Here is an 18,511-nt window from a genome sequence, read left to right on the forward strand (position 1 = left end):
ACCCCTCTACAATCCCATCAATACTACCTAAGGGTTCCTGTGTCTCCACATGCTCTCAGTACATGGCATCATTCAACTTTCTAACTCGTATAGCATCCAATTGATATAATGTAATATCTCATGGATTTAATTTGCTTGTCTCCAATAATGAATGAGTTTGAACAGCTCTTCATATGCATGTTACACTTCGGGTTTCCTCTTTTGTGTATTATCCCTTCATATCCTTAACATGCATTATCTGTTTGCTTCTTTCTCTCCAGTCTGTAGGAGTTTCTTGTAAATGCAAATGTGAATCCTTTGGTTCCTATGAGTTTGATCACCTGATGGTGGTGGCAATGATGTAATTGGGAAAGCAAGAGATATGGTGAATTATAATGGTACAACCCTCCAGAAAGAAGCCATTTTGGGATGCCTGGATTTCAGCTGATTGCGGATGGGGGAGTTGGTGGAGAATGGGTTGGAGAGATTAGGAGTTGTTGGGTGGAATCACCCACAGGAGAGACACTGCTGTGCAAGCCACACCAATATTCTCACCAAATTGAGCTTCTGGATGCCAAGATCCCTTGGGCCCCAGGTAATGCCTAAACAACATGTGATGGACTGTGCTAGCAACTGGCCCTTCTGGGAATCAGAGGTGGTGATGCTGCTGTGGGCTGCCACTTTAGGCAAGGAGTACATCCCACCATCAGAGGAAGAAGAAGTCTAATTAGGGGTGGTAGTTGGGGCTACCTCTAATCCTCTTATGTATTTTCAGAGGCTAGCACCATTATAATTTATAAGAATTCCTCATGTTTTTGGAATAGGAACTTAGCTATTGGTTTTTACTATTACTTAAGTTGAAGGATTTCTCAAAGTAGTGCTTATTTAGGTAATGGCTATACTAACATGGTAACATAAATAGTTGCTTGGGAAATTTTACAATATCCTTGTGGCAATTAATAATACTGAGACTGTTGAAAATATCATGAATCGGTATTAATGATATGTTCTTTTACTACAAAGAAATGTAGAAATGTTCACTTATTTTTAAAAACTTATATTAACATTAAAATGAAGGTTTCTAGCTTAAGTATTTAAACAAAGCGTTCTAGTAGTCTTTTAGAGAAAAATGTGGTTAGATAACATTTTCATAATTTATTTCTATTTATGATTAAGTGTGGTAAAGTCTGTTCTTCATCTTTGGTACTTGCTTGTGGTCATTGGAAGACACTGAGTTGGCCTCTTTTAAAACAATAGTGTGTATTCTGGGGTTTTAGTGTACCCATCACTGAATAGTGTTCATTGTACCCAACAGGTAATATTTCATCCTTCACCTGCCTCCCACTGTTTGGAGTCTCCAGTGTCTGTTACTCCACTCTGTATATTCATGTGTACCCATTTTATAGCTCCCACTTATAAGTTAGAACATACGGTTTTTGGCTGTTTCTGAGTCATTTTTCTTAGGATTAATGGCCCCCAGTTCCATCTATGTTGCTGCAAGAGACATGATTTCATTCTTCTTTATGGCTGAATAGTAAGTATTCCATAGTGTATATATGTCACATTTTAAAAATCCAATTATTCGTTGATGGACACTTCGGTTAATTCCATGAATTTGCTATTGTGAATGCTGCTGTGATAAACCTATGAGGCAGGTAACTTTTTTATCTAATGATTTCTTTCCTTTTGGGTAATCCCATCTTGTACCGGGATTGCTAGGTAAAATCGTAGCTCTATTCTTAGGTCTTTGCGAAACCTTCATACTGTTTTCCATAGAAATAATTTATATTTCCACCAACAGGGTATAATCATTCCCTTTTCTCTGCAATCTCGCCAGCATCTGTGGTTTTCTGACCAGCCATTCTGACTGATGTGAGATGGTATCTCATTGTGGTTTTAATTTGCATTTCTCTGATGATTAGAGACATTGAGCATTTTTTCATATGTTTGTTAGCTGCTCATGTGTCTTGTCTTGAGAAATGTCTATTCATATCCTCTGCCTACTTTTTAATAGGGTTATTTGTCTTTTTATTGTGGGGTTGATTGAATTCCTTGTAGGCTATGCATATTAGCCCTTTGTTGGATGGATTGTTTACAAATACTTTCTCCCATTCTGTAGGTAGTCTTTTTACCTGTTGATTATTTCTTTTGCTGTGCAGAAGCTTTTTAGTTTAATTAAGTTCTATTTTTTGTTTTTGTTGCATTTGCTTTTGAGGCTTTAGTCATACATTCTTTCCATAGGCCATAGTTTTTCCAAGGTTTTTTCCTAGGACTTTTCTTGGTTTTTTTTTTGGTGTTTGTTTTTTTCTTTTTGAGACAGAGTTTCACTCTTGTTGCCCAGGCTGGAGTGCAGTGGCGCGATCTTGGCTCACTGCAACCTCTGCCTCCAGGGTTCAAGTGATTCTCCTGCTTCAGCCTCCCGAATAGCTGGATTACAAATGCCCATCACCATGCCCAGCTAACATTTGTATTTTTAGTAAAGACAGGGTTTCATCATGTTGGCCATGCTGGTCTCGAACTCCTGACCTCAGGTGATCCATCTCCCAAAGTGCTGGGATTACAGGCATGAGCCACTGGTACCCAGCCTTCTAGGATTTTTATAGTTTCAGATCTTACCTTGAAGTCTTTAACCCATCTTGAGTTAATTTTTGTATATGCTGAGAGAAAAGATTGGGCTCCAGTTTCATGCTTCTGCATATGGCTGTCCAATTTTCCAGCATCATTTATTGAATAGGGTGTCCTTTCCCCATTACATATTTTTGTTAACTTTTTCAAAGATCAGTTGGTTGTAAGAGTGTGTATTTTAATATATTTTTATCTTTGTGATATGCCTAGTCATAAATATTTGACATTTTTAAAATTAATACAAACCATAATTTTAAGAGTAAAGTTGATACTTGGAGTTTGTGCTACAGTAGTTTCCTTCCATTCCTCATTTGAGTGTATAAAACGGACATGTGGCATGACCATGGTTATGGTTAATAAGTAATAATGTGAGCACTATGCCCAGAATAAATGCAGTGTAGATTAGAAAGCCAACTGATTGCAGACCCAAATGTAGCTTACTTTTCACCAGCTAGAATTTGGTCTGAGAACTAATTCGCCATTTTTGAGGATATATTTTATTTCTTTAGATAGTAGTTGCCTTCTGTCTCTGTTTCCTCTCTCTGTCTCTTCATCTTTATCTGCAAAGACATATAGTAAGTAACGGCAGCAACTATGATACTAAAAACAGTACTACGCTTTATATGTGGTCATTTATCTTCTAGGACATCCCCTTCTACCTCACTTTTCATCTTTTTTCCATTGAGATTATTATTTTATTGTGACTTTATTTTAAATGATTACTTAATTTAAATGCACGTACTGTGGACTGACAGAAAACATCCCCTTACAGTATGAAGTCTCTATTTTTTTTTAAATAATGCCATATCAATAAGAAAACAGTGATCATGAACAGAATTTAGGAACAATTCATGGGTTATTTTCCCCTTCCTTAAGCAGTGCTTATCTCAGAGAAAATTCTTAGTTTGATGTCCACAACAAATAACACAAGAGACAAGAGGTAGCTATATGGGTTTACATTACTAAGTCCAAAGAAGACTTGGCTTACATGAGCAGTAAATCATGGCTTTTGGAGGAGATGTGAGTTGCAAGGAAAAGTGCTTTTTGTTTTCTAGAGCATGCTTCCCTAGATTATAGTTGTCCTTCATGTGGCCTAGTCTTTTATCTCAGCTCTTTAATTTTATGCTTAAACTGAATGTGCTTTTGTTACCTACATCATTGGAACCCTTGAGATCTTTTTTTCTGGCCTGGTGGTGTGAAGGGGCCGGGTTTGAATAAGAGTCCAGGAAGTGGTTCTCAGAATGATTTTTGTATTGCCAGAAATGCTGATGTATTGGCTCCAAATTAACATTTCCAAAAATGTCACCCTACACAGACTGAAAACAAAGATACAAGTGTCGTCACCACAGCTGTGCACTCTCCTCCTGAAACCAGTTTCTTCCTCTTCTGTGAAAAGTGAGAAATTTTAAGCATCTATTTTAAGATGAAAGGGAGTCAGTTTTCTGTACTATACTGTAATCCGGCTGGTTGCTCACTTAGTGGATTTGAGTTAGGACTCTTTGTACAGATTTGTCGCTTGTACCATGGATAACAGTTTGTTGAACAAATAGAATGTCTGTGAGGGTCTGTGGTGGCCACTATTATAAGAAGAAGAATTTACTTATTAAATATTTATTGAGTATTCATTAGGTATTCCATTTTAAGGTAGATGGAGGTGTATACATAAAATCTCTGCTGTAAGTAGAACATGAACCCTAGTAGAGACCCATATATATAACTATATGAGCATTCAAAAAGTAGAGAGTTGGAAGAAGGGAATTATGAATGGCATTTATTTGAGCTAGATGCTAAAAGTAGATATAATTTGAATGTGTGGAAATTGGAAGAAATAAGCATTTATGTCAGAGGGAATGACCTAGAGAGAGAAAAGAAAAAAGGATCATGGATAGGGAGCTGAAAAAGAGGTAGTGAGAGACACCTTTAGAAAGGTATGTTGCAGGTAAGTTGTGGACATAAAGTGCCAGATTAAAGAGTAACATCCACCAAGCAAAAGATGAGAAATTCACCTGGTTATCTACTCCAACAGTGAGTGGAGAGGACTAGCCTCTCTATCCTGAACCTTGGGCTTCTCTTTTCCTTTGGGTCAGCTATTTCATGTTTTGTAATGTGAGTTTCTTAACACACCTTTTGTGGTGGAATCCTACTCATTTTCCAGTTGTGTTTATCTTAGTAGGACCACATTTTCTCCTTAGGTAATAAGAATTATTTGAATCATTTGATTTATTCCCTTCCCCCCATTTATAGATGGTAATATTTTAATGTACAAACATCTCAGTACTTCTTACATGGTCTAAAAGTGATGTGAACTCTTAAAGCAGAACCTTACTTACTCTTCCTTTTCAGCTCAATTTTACCAGCTCACTTCCTAAAATTCCACACATGGAAAAAGATTATGATGGGTTCTTGGAAGTATAACTGAGAAGAAAGTTAAGAGTGCCAATGGATCAAAATAGCATTTCCTAGATAGATAAACCTGGATCTGACAACCTCAGAATAGCAGGAAAAATCCCTTAAGCTAGAGGATTTTCCTTCCCTTCAATTAGGTTCAAAAACCGCAATTACTTCTGCACCAATCTAATACTTCCCTCTCTCCTTCTTTCCCTTCCTCCACCCGCCCATCTGTGCATGTATTCATTGATTATTTTTAAGTAACCTTTTCTAGGTATTTATGCAAGTAATGAAGCAAAGCATTATGTGTTACAAACACATAATGAACTTGTTAAAAAAAAATCAGTTCCGGAATCTCTGGAAGGAGAAAAATAGGAATCTGCGGCCTGAACGTGCTTATAAACACCTAATTCAGGTGATCCAGAGGTTGCAGTTTCAGAGACACTGAAATAAAAGGAAGGAATAGTACTTCTTTGGCCAATGAAATTTATGATTGTAGTTACCTAGTATTTGTTTCATATGGACGTATAAGTGGAAAAGACGTATCTGGTGGATACAACATTTATAGTTGTAGAAGATTATATGCCCAGGTATGTCCTCTTCCCTTCAATATTTCATTCCATTTGCATTTCTATGGAAGCATGCCATAAGATAAAAGGTAAGTTACTCCCTTCTCAGCTATTCCCCCTCCCAGTTGCTCCCCAAAACTCCAACATATCAGGAACAGAGGTCAGCTATTAAGAGTTATGTTCAGAGTTTATGGTAGAGAGGTTGTTAATCCTTTCAACTTATTTGACTTCAAATTTTCTTATTTAATTATTTGAAGCTACCAGCATTTAAAAATCTTTTCCTCCATGTCAAGAATGAGTTGTTTGATATTTCAGGTGTCTTTTGTGGCAAAGAAATAATATGATTCTGTGAAAAGATTCCATGTGAGTGGGTTCTTTAGACATTATATATTGACTCATCTGAATCAACAAAAAGCCTAAAAAAGACATTTTTCTCTTGGTCACATCTCAGACCTACTGGATCAGAATCTATTGTTAAGAGTCAATTATAGAGCTCTTGGTGGGACTCTACTGTAGCCAGCCTGGCCTCTACCCATACTACAGTTCCATTTACTCCAAAGGAGGTGTGATTTGCCCTGTTTGTTTATACATGTATTTCTCACCTCAAGATGGAAAGCTTTTTTGAGAGCAGAGTACATACTGAAATGGCTTATTTCACTTCCATCTTCCTATTTTTACTAAATTAAGGTTTTACACATAGTTGGGACTCACTATCTTTATTAAATAATTACATGGGACTTTGATGGGAATGGTGAAAGTCAGGGTTTTCTGGATGCTCTGCATTAAATATTTTTTGTTGTTATTGCTCTCCTTTAGGATGGAAAGAAGAAGTTTGACAAAGAGAGTGAAAAATATTACTCTATCCTTGAAAAGCATTTAAATTTGTCTGCAAAGAAAAAGGAGTCTCATTTACAAGAGGTAAGCTTTTCCAATTGAAATAATGGAAAAGGCATTAAGTCATATAAAGTCAAAATTTCCAAAGGTAAAACTATCTCAAAATCTGCTACTATTTAATAAAATAATTATGATAGCAATAGCTAAATTAGTTGAGCACTTACTATGGACGATACTTTAAACACATTATGACTGTTCCAAGTGAAGGATCAGTATTTCTTTCAACAATGAGAAAGGTTGAAACAAGATCTTTCACTTTTATTCTTTTTGAGCATTTTTAAAGGGACAGGACCTATTAAATTCATGTTATGGCCTTCAGATTAATGTTAAAATATCTGTGACATTGATTTTAAGGCTTTGCTTCAGCGTTGTGGGAAATATAGATACACAGCTACACATTTTATTTTATTTTATTTTACTTTTGAGATGGAGTTTGGCTGTGTTGCCCAGGCTGGAGTGCAGTGGTGCACTCTCAGCTCACTGCAACCTCTGCCTCCTGGGTTCAAGCAATTCTTGTGCTGCAGCCTTCTGAGTAGCTGAGATTACAGGCATGTGCCACCAAGCCCAGCTAATTTTTGTATTTTTAATGGAGACGGGGTTTCACCATGTTGGTCAGGCTGGTCTTGAACTCTTGAACTTAAGTGATCTGCCTGCCTTAGCCTCTCAAAGTGCTGGGATCACAGTCATGAACCACTGTGCCCCACCACTACATGTTTTAAAATCTCAATTATTTTATATCAGATTCTTTAAGAACAAATGAATAAATATTTTGCTCACCTCTACACATGTAAGCAGTTTGTTTCTTCCCTCTGTCCGAAATATATTTTATTCTTCCCATTGGTAGTGTTTCAACTACAATTCATAAAATCAAGGCTAGTTCTTTTACTAGGGAATATTGTAATTCCAATTTCAGTGACAAAGTATGTCAAAAATAAATAAATAAATAAATAAACAGACTCCTTTGCCATTGTCACCTTGAGAACAACAATAACAACAAAAAACGTGAAGCAGCCCTCATCTCTCCTCCGCCTCCTGGTGTACTCTGAAGTGAACACCATTAGTAGGAGTTGCTAGGTAGCTCACCCGCAGCTCAACACTGCTGTCTAAAAAGTGATCGGGAACCATGCAGTCTCCTTTCGTCTTTTCCTCCTCTCTCTTCACTTATAGGTGTTGTAGTCCAGAGCCTCTTTCCTGATCCTTCTGCTAGAAAAACCTCCTCCCTTCCTGAACTGCTTTTCAAATTCAACCTGGTCCTCAGCTCTCTTTATTCCTTTCCTTATTTCTCCTACCTCTGAGTTCAACCAGAAGGCATGCTTGACAACTCAGAGTGTTACAAAGTTCCTACAGCCTCAAAAGCAAATAGGAGTGTAATTTTGGCATCTGATGCCTTTTTTTTCCAACAGGCATATGTTCTCATCAACAGTATCAAATTTCTTTATTTAAAGATGTTTAACATTGGGAAGTTTTGTTGTGCTTAATATTTATATATGACTTCATCAGTATGCTTTCTGTTATTAACACATGCCATTAAAAATAGTATAATTTAATATATAATTATGTGCTTATGGAAAGATTTTGATGCTAATCTGATGGAAGACAATCTGCCATTAAGAAAAACTAGATTTCTATTTGAAATTTCTTGGACATATTTAACCTTACTGTATTTGGTACTGCTTGTTGTAATTTAATACTATGTTTATATGTACCAAAATGTCTTAAGTGATATTAAGACCAAATGTCTTAATACATTGCACTAGAATAAACCTAAGAGTGAATGGGGTTATGGTATGGACGTGGATGTAGTTATGTAGAGAGACACTCATCTAATTCTCATCAGTACACCATCATCTACCATGCCCAGGGCTATGGCCAGGTGCCTTTTTACAAATTGAGTATGGGAAAATTACGGGTGGCCTTAGAGGCCCTAAAGAACTTTAGGCTCCAATAAATATCAGAGGTCATCCTTTGAAAAGATACTGCTTAAACCACCTTAAGGAAATGATAACATTATCCTAATTTTAAAGAGCTCTAGAGAATATACCTCAATTTTTCCTGACAACTTAGCTCAATATTTATTACTTGCCTCACTAGTAGCTTAGGCTATGGTATAATAGAATATTCATTCTGGTTCTATATTTAAGTGGAGGCTGGAAAAGATAATAGCATAGTAACATCCTCCTCCCCACCTCCCTCCACAAGTACACACACACTTCTTTTCCAGGAGATACATCTTAGAACACAACACAACTAACAAATTTTGTTAAAGTAGCTTCCCAGGGTATATAATGTAGACAAGGCAAAATGTAGCTTGGGTTCCCCCCTCCCTTCGCCCCTCTAGGAATCAAACCTGTTGTAGGGAGATGCTGCCATAAACATATTTAATTCTGTGACATGGCATTAAAAGTCATCTGCTCCTTTCTAGAACAGCTCTGGTCCTTCTGTCAGCACCAAACCTATTAACTTGTTCTCAAAAAGGCTCCTCTGTGCCTTCCTACCTGCACAGCTGACTCCTTATTCATTTTGTTCATGAAAAATAAGTGGCTGCCCATTTCCAGGACTGAACTGAAGGGTCATCTTTTATTAACAAAATCCCAAGGCCGTCAGTTAGGCCATTGGAGTAAACAGTTGGAGAATCAGAAGCAAACTTGTCAAGATTATAGGCTTTATAGTGGATAGAAAGGAGTAATATTTGTTATGTGAATAAATAATTCTTTTCTAAGCATAAAGGAAATGTAGAAAGACCTGAATGCATAAAAATAAGTAATCTGTTTCAAAAGACATTAAACCAAATTAAATGTCAAACCATTAGGGAATTTAAACAACATATGACATGGGGCTATCATCTCTTATATACAAGAAGCGTTTGCAAATCAGTGTCAGAAAGGTAAACACTTTAATGGAAAAAATGGGCTAAGAAAGCAAACAGGCATTGACTAAGGAGGAAATATAAACTATAATAAAAATGGTTAGTTTCAGTGTCACATGTATTTGAAAACGCAAATAACAACATGTCATTTTCAATTTGATCAAGATAATATCTATTGTTAGTGAAGGTATAGGAAATTGGGCACACTTTTGTTCTCCCGGTGGGAGCATAAGATTTAGTCATTCTTAAGGTAAATTTGACATTGTATTTCAACAAACCTGAAACATGCTAGTTAGTTGAGACTGTTTCTCTTGGTAAGAATTTACCCCAAAGAAATTATCAGAGATGAGCACAAAAATTGTGTAAATATTGTTTAAATATTGATCCAAGTGTTATTCATAAGTGCAGAAATTTAGAAACCTCTGAAATGTCACAAAGAATGATTGGGGTAAATATACAAATGTAGTTTGACCAAAAATGGAGTGTGATATGTTAAAAGTTTTATTTGGAGAATCATTTAAAGACATTGAGAAATATTCATACAAATAAGCAGGAAAAAAGCAGATTGTAAACCGGAATATACAGTATTGTACCAGGTTTGTTTTAAAATAAGTGTGTGTGTGTGTGTGTGTGTGTGTGAGACACATCAAAATATTAAACAGTGGGATTGTAATTCTTACTATCTTCACATTTCTCTGTCATAGTAACAAGTAAAAAATAAGCTTACAATAAGGAATATTTTTACATTTATAATTAAGAAAAAAGTAAAGGGGAAAATAGATTCCCTTTAGACATCCAGATGTTGGTTTTCCACCTATCACTAACTACTCTTTCAGTAGGTTCCTCTTGAGGCACTTCCTAAATGAAGTAAAGTCCTTAGGCATAGTTCTTAATATCTCTGTTCTTATCCTTCAATTTCTGTCCCTGAAACCTCTTCTACTTTCACATGGTTTATAACATCTGGATGAACATGTCTCAAGGGATGATTTTGTTGTGCCTGACTGTCTTTGCAGTGTCCTCTGGTTGGTTACTAAGACTTTAGATTCACCAATTCATAGTGAAATGTGAAATCTTGCACCTCAGCCTCTTTTCCCAAATTTGCTCCTACCTCTCATTTTTAAATTATCTGGTAATGCTAATATTATGATTATGATTATGATTTATTGTTTTTTGAGACCAAGTCTTACTCTGTTGCCCAGGCTGGAATGCGGAGGCATGATCTTGGCTCACTGCAACCTCCACCTCTTGGGTCAAAGCAATTCTCGTGCCTCAGCCTCCTGAGTAGCTGGGACTGCAGGTGTGCACTACCATGCCCAGCTAATTTTTGTATTTTTAGTGGAGACAGGGTTTCACTGTGTTGGCCAGGCTGGTCTCAAACTCCTGACCTCAAGTGATTCTCCCATCTCGGCCTCCCGAATTGCTGGGATTATAGGCATGAGCCACACCCAGACTAGTAGTACTTTTTTTTGTATCAAATTTATCTTTGGCTTTTTCCTTGCTTCTCACACCCATATCATTCATCTTCTCTTTCTTGCTGGGGTGCACCAGACACCTTCACCATTATCAGATAAGAGATCTTTTTATATTCACATGTACCTAGGCCACCACTTAATTACTGTACGCAGCACTGTCCTCATGTTAATCTTGAATGTTGATTGTTTCTTGTCAGCCTCCTTCTCAAGTTTTTGCACTGCCTGTATGATGAAATCTACACTTATTCTATTTTTTCTGCCTTAACTCTCATTTCTGTCTCCTCCAAACAAAACCTTGAGTCACAAACCTTTTGTCCTACCTAAGCATAGCTTCTCTTTTCCTGTCTCTTTCACATCACTCAAACTCTTCTCTTTTTATCTCTTCCTCATTCTTCAAAATCAAACTTAAATCTTTTCTCCTTGGGAAAAGATTCAACAAATATCACCTAACGCCTTTCCCTCTCTTTTGAATTGAGATAGCATTACAATAAGCTATCTGCGGAACCATATGGTTTGCTTATGAAATTAATCTGGTTTCTTTAGGTCCCTTTTTGCCAGGTAAACAACAGTTTACACCTGTTGTTCTGGCCTAATTATTACTAGTGCTCTCTTTCAGTTTTAAAATTATCTCATTTCAATTGATGAATCCTAGTGTTACTCTACTTATCCAGTACAAAATATATAGTACCGGTTGCTAGTGGATTTATAAGCAAGTGTTTGCTAGTGAATCATATGATGAGCTTACATACTAAAGAGATCTATTTTAACTAAAAGAATGTCTTTCTATATCTTGTACTGTAAAGAAATTAAACTGTCATATTCCTTAATACTGTATGCTCTGGATGACGTTTCACAGCAGATTTGGTCTATCAAATTTCAGTAGTCTGCATTGGAGGCTATGAAAACATCTATAAGTGGCAAGCAGCAAGAGTCATTTCTCTTTTATCCTTTCTTTGCTTCTCATTCCCCTTTTTGGAGGGGGGTAAGTGGGATGAGACTGTGCATGGCAAATACATTTCTGAAGAAATGACTTAATTCTTTTGTGTTGGGGTACCCAAGACCACCCCCAGCTTTGGTAATTTGCTTGGAGAACTCACAGGACTCAGCATATAGTCATACTCATGGCTATGATTTATTACAGTGAAAGGAAATAAAAAAGGGTACAGGGAACAAATTCTGGGGGAAACCAGGTGCAGCCTTCTAAGAGTGCTCTCCCAGTGGAGACACTCAGAGCATGCTCAATTCCCCCTGCAAGGAGCTGTGGCATGTGAAATGTTGTCCACCAAGGAAGTTCATTAGAGTCTTGTTGTCTAGCGGCTTATTGAGGCTGGTCACATAGCACTCGCTGCCTGGCATGTACCCAAATTCCAAACTCCCAGAGGGAAAGGAGGTATTTGCATAAACCATATTGTTTGTACAAACAGTTTAGGTGCAGTAAGCCACCTCTTAGCAGTTAGAGTGATGTGAGCCCTCCCTAAACTAACATTCCCAGACACCAGCCAAGGGCCAACCTTGTAAGCAAACCTTTCAAAACACAGCAGTCAGGCCTGCTGTGCTAAATCTTTTCTGCATAGTTCCATTGACTAGAAGAAAAACATTTTAGACTCTAAAGGGCTCAACATTCTAGTTTGTTCCCGTGTGCTAGGCAACACAATCGGTGATGTTATATATTTTTTCTTTTTTTAAAAAAATGGAGACAGCATCTCACTAGAGTGCCCAGGCTGGTCTTGAACTCCTGGGCTCAAGCAGTCCTCCCACGTTGGCCTCTCAAAGTGCTGGGATTACAGATGTGAGCCACCATATCCAGCCTGACATTATCTTTTAAAGTAAATAAAATTTTCTTTTAAAGTAAATAAAATAACTTGTGGAATAGAATAGTGTCCCTAAAACTGAAAATATTGTTGCATCCCTTTCACCCAGTAGTGTGCTAAGACTCGCTCCAGAGAGCCCTTTTCCTGCATCTCTTTCCAGCTTCCACATTCTGTGATGTTGAGTTTGTGTTTTGAAACTGCCCATTTTGGCGATATTTGTACCACAGAAACCACAAATACTGCAAATCAGGCTTTTCTCCCAAGACAGCCAGTTGTTAAACATTTATTAACACCTATCCCTCATTACTAAATTAATTAATTCTTATGTATATAGTGTGTTCCAATAAGCGATGGTAAGAAGAAAAGAAACATGATTTGTGTGGAATACTGATGTTCTTTTTTGCACCTCTATCTTTTGTAAATGATGTCTGGGAGCTGAAAAGTTTTGGGTTCAAATCTCCTACCTGATTTATACTTTTTTCACATTTATTAGCTTAAAAATTTAGAATACTCAACTTTAAACATCTCTAATGAGTTGCTGGTAATATTGGATTATTTGTAATTACCTAATTAAATGCATAGTAAGTATATATAATTACAGTTGATTCTTGAACAACATGGGGGTTAGGGGCACCTACTCCCTGCACAGTTGAAAGTACATGTATGACTTTTTACTCCTCCAAAACTTAATTACTAATAGGTTCTGTTAACTGGAAGTCTTACCAATAAAATCTTTTTTTTCAAAAATTTTGTTTGTGAAACTACCGTTATAAATGGCTTCAAGTTTCCTATCCCCAAATTGGTGTCAATGGATACTTAGTACTCCAGAAAGCCCCTTCTTTCCATCTGCTTTTGTAACATCCAACTGGTGACAAGGAAGGTAGAGGTGGGCAAGAAAAGTAAGTCATGTCTCTCTGCTAAGCTAAAGTCACTTTTGAAAGAGTGCATCTGAGGGCAATAGGTGGAGAAGAGGGAAGAGCAAGGCATTGTCTAAAAGAAAATTAAATCACCTCAGTAATACTCTCTCATACTTTGTCAATAGAACCTTATTGCAATCAGATATAATAAAAGTGCATGGCATTGACAAAGCATGATTCATCAGGTTAGAGCCATTGAATTTTTATTTGTCTGTTTATTTGTTTGACTCTGCTACCAGTGTTACCTAAGATCTTACCTAATGAAGTGGCTCTCCTGCTTAATATTCTTAGATGCTTCTCCCACCATTAAAATCCTAATGTGTTATGCAGCATCCAAGATACTTTATAGTATGATGCTATCCTCACTTCTCCCTCTTCTTCTCCATGTGTTCATACTGCAGTCAAATCTGTCTCCTTCATGCCTCTACTTTTTCAGGAAAACGGCCCCTGCTTTTTTTATATTTTTGGCAATGCAGTCCGTTGTTTGTCTTAAGATTCAACTCAAATACCACCATTTTGTCCCATAATTTTGAATTTTATCCATCTTTCTATGATCCAGTAATTTCTCATCTACATTTATATACCCCTCTTGTAATATATATGTATTTTTTTTACTGCAATGGGTATTATGTACTTACTCTGTGTGTGTATGTGTCTGTGTGTGTGTGTGTGTAGCTCCTGCCCCATGCACTATAAGTTCTTGTAGGCAAGGACTATAATAAGTACTGTGTTAAACTTTTTGTAGGAGTTACTTTTTAATAAAGATACCAGAGCAGGAATTGAGTCCCTCTCTATGTAGAACCATCAGTAATCACCCTCTGGTTTTTCTCTTTAGGCAGATACACAAATTGACCGAGAACATCAGAACTTCTATGAAGCATCATTAGAATACGTCTTTAAAATTCAAGAGGTCCAAGAAAAAAAGAAGTTTGAATTTGTTGAACCGGTAAGTTTCAGGTTTTTTGTATAAATGGTAGGCTCAAAACAATCTATGGAATAAAAGTACACTGTTTTTTCTATAATATATAATTTTTCTTGAAAATTATGATTGATAAAAATAAAAGGGGAGTAGGGAAGGGATGAAAAAGTGGAGCACAGGGAACTTTTAGGACAGTGAAACTCTTTTGTACAATAGAGTAGTGATGGATGAGAATACCGTTATATGTTTGTCAAAGCCCATAGAATGTGTAGCACAAAAACTGAGCCCTAATGTATCCTATGGATTCAGTTAATATTAATGTATTAGCATTGTTTCATCGACTAGAACAAGTGTACCACAGAAATGCAAGATGCTAATAGAGGAAGCTGTTGGCGGGAGGAGGGTACAGAGGTCGTAGGGGAACAGATGAGCTGAGGGGGTATAAGGGAACTTCATTCTTTCCACTCATTTTTTGGGAAATCTAAAACTGCTCTAAAAATAAAGTGTATCAATTAAAGAAATTTTTTAGAAAGAGGATGTGCATTATCTATAGATGAATGAATACACTTCACCAGTACAGTGACCCATTTAGCAAACCTTTAGGTGGAGAGGGAAAACCAAAGGCTCTGTTTTCCTCTTTGTTGTGTGCTCCCCTTCCTCACAGGGCTTGGATCTGCTTGACTTTCCTATGAAGTCATTTATTTTCCTAAGTCAGTGTAAAATGTAAGGGATTTCCTAATGTAAACCACGTTACAGAAAAGAACAGGTGGCTGGTCTTTATAAGCTTATTTCATTTTTTAGCATTTTTTTCAAGTGATACCCTAATGTGTTCCAATATTGCCTAAATAGGCATCTTGACAAAGTGGCATCTATGATGAATAAAGGTTTGCTCTAGAGTCAGGTGATCTGTTGTCTGCATTCTTCAATTCCCGTGAGATCAGAGGATAGGGTTAATAAACGTGTTAAGTAATCAAATATCTAATCTAAGCCATTCTTTTCTTCCTATGTCAGTCCTTTAAAAAATCCATTCATAATAAAAACTAAAATACTCTGTTTCTACATTAGAGGATATGATAAGGAGAGGGAAAGGAAGACAACATTATAAAATATATTTCACATAAATCATTTTCTAATGGAAATCCACCGGCTATCCCCTAAAGATAATGGAAAACTGAGACAGAGCAGAGGTTGGGGACAGTTATCAGGCCCAACCTGGCTTCCAGGACCTCTGCCTTTAGTTGGAGCCTACTAACTCTGTCCTGTAAACTAGGCAGTAGGCACATTTGCAAGACTAGCTTTCAGCTAGAAAGTTTAAGGAACTGAAGACCACCACTCAGACTCAGGGATTTAACGTTTACCTTTTATTTAGAATAACAAACTGAAGTTCAAGTTCTGTTTACCAAACAGCTTAATCCTTAAATCCCCTAGGATTATCCTCTTATATAGTGGACCCTTTAAGGATCTGATTAAACTTTATATGACCTAGAGAATGTTCTGAAGCTCATCTGGGGCTCATGGACAACTAGCCAGCCTAACATTTCCTATTCTAGGAAGATGACCACTACTTATGGTTCCTGTTTGCCTTCCCATTGACTAAGTCCCACCCCAGAATCCCACCATGGTTTTTGAAGCCTCGCTTCTTGCTAGCAAACTACTTCCCTAGAGCCTGCACCTTGGGATTTTTGAATTTCAGCTCTTCTTGACACCAAACCATCTGAGACTCCATTAATTCTGACAGTTTTTCTGCATACTGCTTCCTTGTGTCTTCCCATTTCCTTCAGACACTGTGCTGATCTGCTGTGCTGTTGTTTCTTCTCACACCTGGAATAATCCTTTCACATCTGTATGCCTTTATTCCTCTTGGAAGATGATATGGGAGTCACTTGTTTCCCTAAGTCTCTTTTATAGCCCGTCCTGTCTGGGAACAGTGAACTAGAACATTCTGTAAGATGACATCAGATGTATACAGAGGAGATTGTAAAAAAATGTTCATTCACAGGTGGCAGAAGGAATGACAAGAATTTATGAATTCCTGTAAAAATACAGTAGAGAAGTAGAAGCCATCTTTCAATTGAAATGTGTTTTCTTCCTTCTACCTTATCCGAAGCTATGATGTCCTGACAAGTCTTCTGTCATGCATGCCTTTCTTATGACACCATAGTCAAAATTGATGTTAAATTTGTCCTTCTTCCAAAATATTTTCCTGGCTGCTGTGTTTTTCCTAGTAGAGCATCTGGCCAAACCAAATAGTACTGTCAGTTTGGTCTCATCCTCATTTCTAGCCTGAGTCTCATCCATGGAGTTGTACTTAATATCCATTTGAACAATGAGAATAGAAATGGGATCAATGAAGCATGTGTATGTATGTCAATCTTTAGGTTATGCATTTACAAATTAATTTGGAGGAGAAAAGTTGTAAACCAAAGCTCCCAGGAGCTATAAACATAAAAAGACATGAAAACACTTTAATGTCTTTACCGGTTTTATTCTTTAGAAATCCAATTCTTGTTTGCATTGCTGTTGTGTGTTGCAGAAATCAAGCAGTCTATTCTAGTTTTAGCCCAGATTATTTTAACAAATAAGCATTAGAGTAAAGCAGATGCTCTGGGGGTGGGATCTATCCTCTATGGATTGTAAGATATCCAATAGAAAATATGAACAGGGGATAGTGATTCATGAAATAATATTCTTACCTTATGATGGTATTTTTGAGATTATTTTACATTGTTTTAATCAATATCAAGATCCTACTCCTTGTCATAAAACTTCTATACAATATTCATGTGCTATTAAGAATAAATATTCTGGCTGGGCACAGCGGCTCACACCTATAATCCCAGCACTTTGGGAGAACGAGGCAGGTGGATCGCTTGAGGTCAGGAGTTTGAGACCAGCCTGACCAATATGGTGAAACCCCATCTCTACTAAAAATATAAAAATTAGCTGGGCGTGGTGGCGTGTGCCTGTCGTCTAAGCTACTCGGGAGGCTGAGGCACGAGAATTGCTTGAACCTGGGAGATGGAGGTTGCAGTGATCCGAAATGGCGCCGCTGGACTCCAGCCTGGGCGACAGAGTAACACTCTGTCTCAACAAATAAACAAACAAATAAATAAATAAATAAACAAACAAATAATCCTACATTGTCATTATTCTAAAGAAAAACTAGGTCTGACACATGAACTAAAAGGGGACATTCATGTATTATTTATAAATAAGCTACGTGTTATTGTTTTAAAAGCATACCTGAAATCAATTTTTTTGTCTGTGTTTGGTGTTTTTGAGATGGAGTGTCGCCCTGTTGCCCAGGCTGGAGTGCAGTGGCATAATCTCAGCTCACTGCAACCTCCACCTTCCGGGTTTAAGTGATTCTCCTGCCACAGCCTCCTGAGCGAGTAGCTGAAATTACAGGTGTGCACCACCACACCCAGCTAATTTTCATATTTTTAGTAGAGACAGGGTTTCACCATGTTGGCCAGGCTGTTCTCGAACTCCTGACCTCAGGTGATCCACCTGTTTTGACCTCTCAAAGTGCTGGGATTACAGGCGTGAGCCACCACGCCTCGCCTGAAATCAGCTTTTTAAATTCAGTTCTCTATAAGCCATCTTTTTTCCATTTTATTGTATTTTATATAGAAAGGGATTATAGCTCACTGTTGATTTCTAGACCCACCATTCTGTATGGTAGCAATTACCCACAGCTAGTCTAAGTTAGGATGTGCTGTAAATATAAAATCAACAGCAGCCTGCAGAATCTTAGTATGAAAAAATGGACAATAGCTCATTAATACCTCTGATTACAGGTTGAAATGCTATTTTGGATATATTGTATTAAAATAAATTATTCAAATTTATTTCACTGTTTTTTTAAAGTATTTAAAATATGTTTACTAGCTGGGTACAGTGGGTCACGCCTGTAATCCCAGCACTTTGGAAAGCTGAGGCAGGCAGATCGCTTGAGACCAGGAATTCAAGACCAGCTTGGCCAACATGGTGAAACTTCATCTCTACTAAAAATACAAAAATTAGCCAGGCATGGTGGTGGGTGCCTGTAATCCCAGCTACTCGGGAGGC

At 37.3% G+C, this 18,511-nt stretch overlaps 1 protein-coding gene across 2 annotated transcripts in view; it reads left to right on the plus strand.

Moving 5' to 3' along the window:
- ARHGAP42 (Rho GTPase activating protein 42) overlaps positions 1-18,511 on the plus strand; it is a 315,580-nt gene that overhangs the window by 225,549 nt on the left and 71,520 nt on the right. For both annotated transcript variants that reach the window (XM_054438876.2, XM_063671373.1), the window contains exons 5-6: positions 6,378-6,479; positions 14,357-14,467. In XM_054438876.2, coding sequence (XP_054294851.1) covers positions 6,378-6,479; positions 14,357-14,467 — 213 coding nt within the window. The remainder of the gene's footprint in view (positions 1-6,377; positions 6,480-14,356; positions 14,468-18,511) is intronic.

The sequence above is a fragment of the Pongo pygmaeus genome, chromosome 9, assembly GCF_028885625.2.
Source record: "Pongo pygmaeus isolate AG05252 chromosome 9, NHGRI_mPonPyg2-v2.0_pri, whole genome shotgun sequence".
Classification (NCBI taxonomy): domain Eukaryota; kingdom Metazoa; phylum Chordata; class Mammalia; order Primates; family Hominidae; genus Pongo; species Pongo pygmaeus.